The sequence below is a fragment of the Chelonia mydas genome, chromosome 20 (genome assembly GCF_015237465.2).
Source record: "Chelonia mydas isolate rCheMyd1 chromosome 20, rCheMyd1.pri.v2, whole genome shotgun sequence".
NCBI lineage: Eukaryota > Metazoa > Chordata > Testudines > Cheloniidae > Chelonia > Chelonia mydas.
The window spans coordinates 12924551-12933003 of NC_051260.2; the positions used below are offsets into that span (position 1 = coordinate 12924551).

At 59.4% G+C, this 8453-nt stretch overlaps 1 protein-coding gene across 1 annotated transcript; it reads right to left on the reverse strand.

Moving 5' to 3' along the window:
• Positions 1–628: 628 nt before the first annotated feature.
• LOC102932093 (volume-regulated anion channel subunit LRRC8D-like) lies at positions 629–7628 on the reverse strand. The gene is given in 4 exon segments (XM_027831371.3): positions 629–2651; positions 2653–3117; positions 3119–4341; positions 7518–7628. Coding segments are annotated over 3 exon segments (2571 nt in total). The 5' UTR covers positions 4340–4341; positions 7518–7628; the 3' UTR covers positions 629–1766.
• Between the last annotated feature and the right edge of the window lie 825 nt (positions 7629–8453).

An 8453-nucleotide genomic window follows, 5' to 3' on the forward strand; every position in this document is an offset into this window, starting at 1 on the left:
CCCGCTAGCCTCCCACCACCTCTCTGCACTCCCGCTCGCCTCCCACCACCTCTCTCCACCCCCACCACCTCTCTGCACCCCAGCTCGCCTCCCACCACCTCTCTCCACCCCCACCACCTCTCTGCACCCCCGCTCACCTCCCGCCTCCTCACTCCACCTCCACTCACCTCCTCACTCCACCCCCACTCGCCTCCCGCCACCTCACTCCATCCCCACCACCTCTCTCCACCCCCGCTAGCCTCCCACCACCTCTCTCCAGCCCCGCTTGCTTTCCGCCTCCTCACTCCACCCCCACTCACCTCCCACCACCTCACCCCCCCCCCCGGCTTGCCTCCTCACTCCACCGCCACTCGCCTCCTCAGCCCCCCTCCCCCCGCTTGCAGCCAGATTCCCACCCGCCCCCGTCACCCTGCTGCTGGCTGGTCGCTCGCCTCCTTACTCCTCCACCAGGGCCCCCCCCATCACTGCCATTCGCCTCCTCCCCCCCCCGGATCCTGCCCACTCACCTCCTCACCCCACTGTCCGCCCACTGCTCGCCTCCTCACAACGCCGCTCACAGCCAGACCCCCCTGCCCACCTCCTCACCCTGCTGCTGGCTGGCCGCTCGCCTCCCTACTCCTCCGCCAGGGCCCCCCACCCGCCACTGGCCTCGTCACCCCCCCCCCGCCCGCTGCCGCCGCCTCACCTGCTCCTTAAGCGTTGTGTGTCCCCCCTGTGTCTCCAGAGAGGCAGCACATGCCGGAGCAACAGGGCGGACAGGGAGGGACTGATGCTGCACAGAAAACTGCCGTGGCCGCAGGGAAACCCCCTGGTGGCCACAGGCGGCCACGGTGGCCGCATCGGAGAAATGGTGCACGGACACATGACTCGTTTTGTTTTTAGGTTGGCTGAGAGATTCCCTCCCTTGTCCTCGTCCCCCTCTCCCTTGCATTTGAAATGTGTGCCTTGTGGGGCTCTACGCTCTTGCTGCTCCCTAATAAGCCAGTGGAACTCACTGCCACAAGGTACCACTGAAGCCAGGAACAATGCAGGTTTGGATGTTTCCACGGGTAACGGAAACGTCCAGAGTTAGAATAGCAAATACTACAACACAGTGGAGTTTAGGGACAGATTTGCTGCTCCAGGGCATGGGCTGTTGGGGGCTAGGAGGAATCTTCCCCTGGGTCCAGGTTACTCCATTGCTGTCCACTGGGTGCCTCCTTCCACCTTCTTCTGAAGTCGCTGGTGTCGGCCACTGTAGGAGTCTGGGCTAGATGCGCCCCCTGCTGCAATCCAGTCTGGCTATTCCAGTGTTTCATGTGAGGATTTCAAGGGGCTGGTGTCCACACTGATTAATGGAGCCCCCTCTGGCCCAGTGTCCCATGGCGTGAGAGGAGGTAAGGAGCTTATCTGTGCTGACTTGGGTCATATCCTCCTTGTTGCCTCATATCCAGGGGGGAAGCACTGGGTATTTTGGGGAAGGTGTCGTTCCTCCTCTAGGCCATAGGGTGGCCCTGTAGCCCCTCCACAGCAGATCTCCTGGTTCTGCAGGTGTAACAGGCTATGGATCCACAGGGCAGCTTTCTCCTAAGCCCGGTTGTCCAGGGAGACACCATGGAGCTGGGCTGTGCAGGGAGAGCCCATCCCCCCAGCCTGGGCTGCCCCCCTTCAGTTGCCACCCCAGATTCAGCTGCACCCAAGCCCCTTTGTGAGCAAGGAGCATGAGCCAGGGTTGCCCTACTCGGGTGGGGGCTAGATTTTGCTCTGTGGTTATGATGCAGCAGGTGCTATACTTGGTACAGATGCAGCCACCTGGACAAGGGGGCTCCATGACCAGCAAGGTCTCCGGAGACCCGGTGCCTGGGCTCTGTCCACTTGCTGCTGCTAACCAAGATCTCCTCCCTGTGCCCCGGAGCTACAGACCAGCCACATAACAGGCTCCCCAGCTGTCCACCCCCCAGGGACGTTGCTGGAGCAGCCAAAGGCCTCACAGGGGAGAGAGCAGAGACGGGTGTGGCGAGCACCTGCTTCACGTGAGACGGCAGGGTCTCGAAGAGGGTGTTGTCCACACTCAGCCCAGTCTGCTTAAGCAGGGAGCAGCAGCCTAGCTTAAGTGGGAGTGACTCCAAGGGGCTCCCTGTCAGCTCCAGCCTGGAGAGTAGCACTAACCTCCCAATCTCAGCCAGCACCGTGGTCAAAGCGTTGTCCGCCAGCTGCAAAGATGTTAGCTCCAGACAGGCAAAGAGCTGGCTGGGCAATGCCCTGATCCTGTTGCCGGTGATGGAGAGGTGCTGCAGCGTCCCCAGCTGGCCAGTCTCCGCAGGAAGGAGACGAAGGAGGTTGTGGCTGAGGTCCAGGTGCCTGAGTCTCTTCAGGGTGAACAAGGCATGGGGCAGAGACTCCAGCTCGTTGTGGGATAGCACCAGCTCCTCCAGGCTGCCCGCTGCCCCAGTGGAAGCGGACAGGGTGGCGATGCGGTTGTGCGACAGCTTCAGGCAGGTGAGCTGTGCCAGATGCTGGAAGCCAGTCCCCTCCTCAAGGCTGCGGATGCCACTGAAATGCAGACCCAGCCTCCGCAGGCCGGTTACGTGCCAGACCATCGGTGGGATCCTCTCCAGCTGGCAGCAGAGCAGCTCCAGCTGCTGGAGGATGCTTGTCCTCTTCAGGACCCCCCAATGCCTCCAGCTTGGTCCCGTCGTTCTGGATGCAGAGATGGCGGAGGTGGGTGGACATAGAGCAAGGAAGCTTGGTCAGCTTGGTCTGGAGCAGCAAAATCTCCAGGCTCCGGAGCTCCAAGAGAGCCTCCAGGGCCAGCACGTTGGAGCAGAGGTGACTGGAGAGATGCAGCTGGCGCAAGTTCTTCAAGGAGTAAAGCCAGGAGGGGATCTTGGTGATGTCAGTGAATTGGACGTGCAGCCCCCTGAGCCGTTCCTGCAGGAAAGCCAAAGCCATGGGCTCCATCATGGCTGGGCAGCAGTACAGCTGCAGCTCAGACAGCACCCCCATCTGGACCACCTTGGCAGAGAGCTTCACCTCCACCACGCACTCCAGCCACAGCACTTCCAGGTCTGCCTTCTGATAGACAGCCTGGGGCAGAGCCGGAAGGGCACAGAGCCTCAGCTCCAGCCGGCCCCAAGCCGTCCCTCCCCACCTGCCGCCGCAGCTCCCCATAGTCCCTGCGGTGCTCCTGTCCGATCTCCAGCAGTTGGCTCTCGCTGATGGTGGAGAGGAAGATGGCAATCCTCTTGGAGCAGAGCGGGTCATACTGGTCAGCCATGTGCAGCAGGAAGGCCAAGTCATTGCAGACATTGGGGACAGACCTGAAGTTGCTCTCCTCGCTGGCTCGCCCAAAGGAATACTCCCTGAGCGGCCTCCGGAGGAGCCAGTAGAGGGTGTAGACCCCCACCAGCCCACTGAGCAGCACCAGGGCCAGGTAGCTCAGCAGCAGCTTCTGCAGGATGTAGGCCAGGCTGTGGGTGCAGGAGAAGGTGGCGTGGCCAGCAAGGTCCTCCAGGCCCGGCCGGCACATGTGCCTGAAAGCAATGGTGCCGGCAGAGCTGGAGGCGTAGCCCAGCACGGCCAAGAACTTTGCCACCTTGAACACCGTCTGCCCCACGTAGACCCAGTAGAGGAGGCTGGCAGCTTCAGTGTGCACCCGGAAGGTGCGGATCTTCTCAAAGAGTGCCTTGGCCTGCTCCCTGTCCTTCCGGTCCAGGATGGTGGCGCTAGGGAAGGAGGATGCCTGCTCCGCCTGAGAGCCAGCGCCAACCTGAGAGATCTGGGCACAGCAGGGTTTCATCCGGCCAAGCTTGCCTTCCGAGGGCTGGCAGGCTGTCTCCGAGAGAGCCTTGGTTGTCCATGGTGAGTGGAAGCACTTCCGGAGGATGGAGAGGAACAGCTCGATCCTGGAGGAGGTCTTGGGGTATATGAACCAGAAGTTGTTACAGACCATCAAGAGCAGCGCGTTCAGGAGGGCCAGGTATGGGGAGTGCCACGGCAGCGCCTGGTGGTAGCAGACCTGGCCAATGTACAGGTACTGCTGGTAGTCAAGGTTGGTTGGGTGTCCACTGTGGGCAGCAGGAAGTTTCCTCCTGGTGCCGACCGGAGTAGCGTCAGGTTCTGGGCCACCCAGAGGCCCTAAGGCAGGTCTGGGAGCTGGGGACCCACTTGCAGCCATGCTGGTCCTGCCGACAGGCAGGCACACCACCTGATCTGTGGAGATCAGCAATGTCCCTGCGATGATGGAGATGGCCAACATTGCCAGGACCAAGTAGTCGGTGAAAACGTCCCACCAGGGCTTCAGAGTACTGAACGGGGCCCGGCCGTCACTCAGGCAGGCCACTTCCGTCAGGGAAAACATGGCTGGGGGGAGGGAAAGGATAAGGGTCAGTGGCTTAGAGGTGTTCTGAGCCTGGGTTGGTCCTTGGGAGATCCTGGCTCTGCCACAGACTCCCTCTAGGATCTTGGTCACATCACTTCGTCTCCCTGTGCCTCAGTTTCTCCATCTGTAGAATGGGATAATGATCCTTCCTTTGCCTATTTAATCTGTGAGCTCTTTGGACTAGGGACTGTCTCTGACTGGGTATCTGTGCAGCACCCTGCAAAGGGGCCCTGATCTCAGCTGGGACAGGGACTGTCTCTCACTGTGTGTCTGTGCAGCACCTGGCACAATGGAGCCTCTAAGTGCTACCATAATACACCTAACAGAGAAACAGTTAATGGCATAGAAAGCCTTGAATGTGGAGGTTCTAAGATAGTGAAGAGACATGAGGGGTGGGTGCTGGGCATTCCCCAGGGTCCCCTGCCCTTTTGCCACCCCGCAAAAGGGCCGGCACATGTGCTGCTTCCATGTTTGCTCAGTGATGAGGTTCCACCCTTCTCCTCTTGCCTCTGTCTTCTAGGAGACATTTGAGGGCCTGCTGGTCAAAGAAGCTGAGAACCCTGAGCTCAGCTGGGGCCCTGTGATGAAGTGGGAATTTTTTGCTGTGTGTGTCTCAGTTTTCCTCCATACTTTGCATCGCAAACCAGTGGGGGAAAGGGCCAGGACACGAGCCCTGAGGCATGTGTCTCACCTTGCTGTCTGGGGTGGACTGAATGGCTCATTGAAGGACTGGCTGGAAACCAAAAAGACAGTGGGAACCCCAGCGGCCAGCACGTCCACAGCTAGCAACCAGAGGGAGTTCCCCACTTCTCCACTTCCCAGTCCAAGGCCCCAGCTCAAGAACAAAGGGAAAGGGGTGAGGTGGCAGGGAAAGTGCTGTAGCCAGGGCTCTCACCTGGGTCTGACAGAGAGAGAGCCTGAAATGGAGCCCACGGCTGCTTGGCTGGGTGGGGTGCTGGCTTGGCAAGGTGGATACGTCTTAACCTTTGCTTCTCTGTGCTCACCTAAGGACTTCCCATGCTGTGTTCTGGCTGAGTAATAGACCCGACTGTTTGTAAAGGCTGCTTGGTGTCACTGCAAATCTTTCCCAGGGTGTGTTGGGCCCTGAGGAGTGAGCAAGTCTCTGGCCCGGCATATGTCCCAGTTGGACTCTCTGGGCAAAGCTCCATGGGGTGAAGCAGTACGGCTGGAGCCCAGGGGCTCAGTCTCAGAGACGGGGAGGTTGCGTGGGCTAACCTAAAGGAAGAGTGGGACCCCATGGGGGCTCTGCCACACTGAAGGGGTCCTCCAAGGGCCTGTTTAAAAGCAGGGGTGTAGCAGTGCCAGCCTGCAGTCCCTCTGGCCACCCACTCCTGGGGTTGGTAGATTCAGAGCTCTGGACCAGGTGATCCCCTTAATAACCATCTTGCCACTGTAGCCCTTTGCTCTGCCACCTCCCCACAGGATCCTGCCCAACAGAGAGAGGGAGAAACTTGGCAGAAGGGCTGCCCTGCAGTTTGAATGCACAGGAGTGGGCGAGAGGAGGGGAACCAGCACTGAAATGATGTAGCAGAGGAGGGGTTAAATGTTGCACTCTGCCTATGGAGTGGTGCCCTGACTTTGTGTCTCAGCGAGGGCCTAGCACCTTCCCATGACTGCTCTCACCAAGGGGATAAAGGACTTACTGCTGCTGCTGGCTCTGGGAGCGGCTCCCTTAGCTTATGAGGCAGCTGCCTGGCTTTGCGATGCTGTCGGGCAAGAGGTTCAGTCCTGGCTCTGCGTATGAATCACTGCTCTGTTCACAGGAGGTGGATGTGCAAAGTGCCCAGCTCCTCCTGGCAGAACCAGCCCCCTCTCACGTGGGGCACCTGAATCCAGGCATCTCGTCTCTTGGGAGCCCAAGCCAGCATCAGGCGCCAATGGAGGAAGGTATTTCACCTCCCAGAGTCTGAGCTCATGCACACCCCATCCCTCCCTAGCAGGGCTGAGAAGGACCAATGGATGTAGGCCCTAGACTTACGAGCCTTCTCCTCTCCTCCCACGAAGGACGTCGCTCACTTCGTCCCCTGATTTCCCTCCACCCTGCTCAGATCCACCCTGATCTCATGCCGGTAGAGTGAACCACTGACATCCGAAAGGCTAGATCTTAAATGGAGTGGTGTGGCCTAGAGTCAGGACTCCTGGGCTCTCTCCCCAGCTCTGGCAGGGGAGTGGGGTCTGACGGTTACAGCAGCAGGGGCTGAGTGTCAGGACTGTTGCTGGGACGGTTATTGTTCCAAACCATATGAAGCGCAGTTGGGGTGAGAGAATTAAATGCAATTCTAACAATTCTTTGCCTTCTCATCAGAAAGAGTTGACAATGTCCCAGCCAGGGGACGAATCCCCACACCTGTCTCACCACGGGCAGCCCAGAGCGATGCCATGATGTGTCCAGCCTCACACAGGGAGTGGCTGGCAGAGCCAGGACTCCAGAACCACAGGCCAATGCGCTAACCACACAGCTGCCCTTGGCCACCTGCTTACCTGGGGCAAGGCATGTAAACCAGCTCGGATCCCTGGCACTTCCAGTGCTCTGAATAGGATCGGTTTCCCCAACCAGCCAGCTGCTCCTACCAGCTGGATTTTCACCAACACCCTCCCCCCTCCAAAACCTTTCCCAGCACCCAGGGTGGTGCAGGTACCTCCTCCCAGCTACAGAAGTAGCTCATCCCCTCCCCACTGCTGCGGAAACAGAACCAGATCTCCGTCTCCATGGGGCCGGATCCCTGTCGCCGTGGGACACCCTCTTGAACAGCTGGCTTTGGCTCTGGCCCCCTTTGGGGTTAGTCCAGGGATGTTTTTTGGGGGGAGAAAAGGGAACGAGAGAGAGAGACTGGAAGAAGGAGAGAGAAAGAGGGAGAGGAATGGCCCATGACCCAGAAGAGAACAAAGTTTTCTCTCCCTGCAACTAACTGAGTTCTTTATTGCCCCTCAGCTCTGCTAACCGCTCCCTGCCCCACACCAATCCCAGGGGGAGCCCCTTACTCATACCCAGCAGCCTCCCCACCCGCTCAGGCCCGATCCTGCCCGGCAGCAGGGGGTCTGGCCCCGCTCTCCGGCCCTGGGAACAGCCCCAGAGAACCTCGAACCCTTTCCTTCCCACCTCCTGCCTCTCCTCATCCAGGCCCCCTCCCCTCACCTGCTGCTCAGCCTGGGGCTGCCGCTTGCCCTAGATCCTTGCTCCACCAAGTCTCTTCTCTACAGGGAAGAGTCTCCTCCAGCCCCCGCCCCAGTCTTGGCCGGGGGCCTGGATTGTCCCCAGCCGGAGCCCTCCACATCCGTCCCATTGGAGTGGCTCTCTCTCTCCTGTCTCCATGGCAGCTCCAGGGAGCAGGGGAAGGATTGTGGAAGGAGGGAGCGTGACTTCCTCATTTGTTTCATGGGCCGGCTGGGAAGAGCTGTGTTAGCAAAAGGATCCAGCCAACTCTAACCCAAAGCACTTCCCTCATTAAACCAGCTGCTGGGGTAATGACCACCCCTCCCCTTGGACAGATGGGGAAATTGAGACACAGAAGGCTGAAGGTCACAAAGCATGTCAGCAACAGAACTGGCAACAGGATGCAGGCAGTCCTGAATCTCAGCTCCCCACTCTCCAGCCACCAGACCAAGGGCTGAGAGGCAGGACTCCTGGTGGATTCTGTTCCCAGCTGTAGGCCGTCAGTGGGGCTCAGTAGTCAGTGCAGGGAGAATCAGGACATCTGGGCTCTATCCCTAACTCTGGAAGAGGAGTGGGATCCAGTGGTTAGAGCGGAGGGAGGGGGGAAGGCTGGGAATCAGGACTCCTGGGTTCTCTCCCTAACTGGGTTGTGGGGATGGATCCAAAGGTCTCTTCTGGAATATTTTTATTTCCCCCTGTTTATAATACAACAGACACAGGCAGTGGCTTCCCGCCTTCAGCTCCCGGTAGATCCAAAGGGTAACGATTCTCTGCCGAGGCCAGCAGTGGGATTGAGGGACTGTAGAAAGTGCTTTGGGGTGAGGCACTGCCAGGATCATGAGCCCAGTCCTTTGGCTAATGGAAAAAGGACTCCAATCCCTGAACGCGCTCCAACGCAAACCCAGGGGATGGGATCCA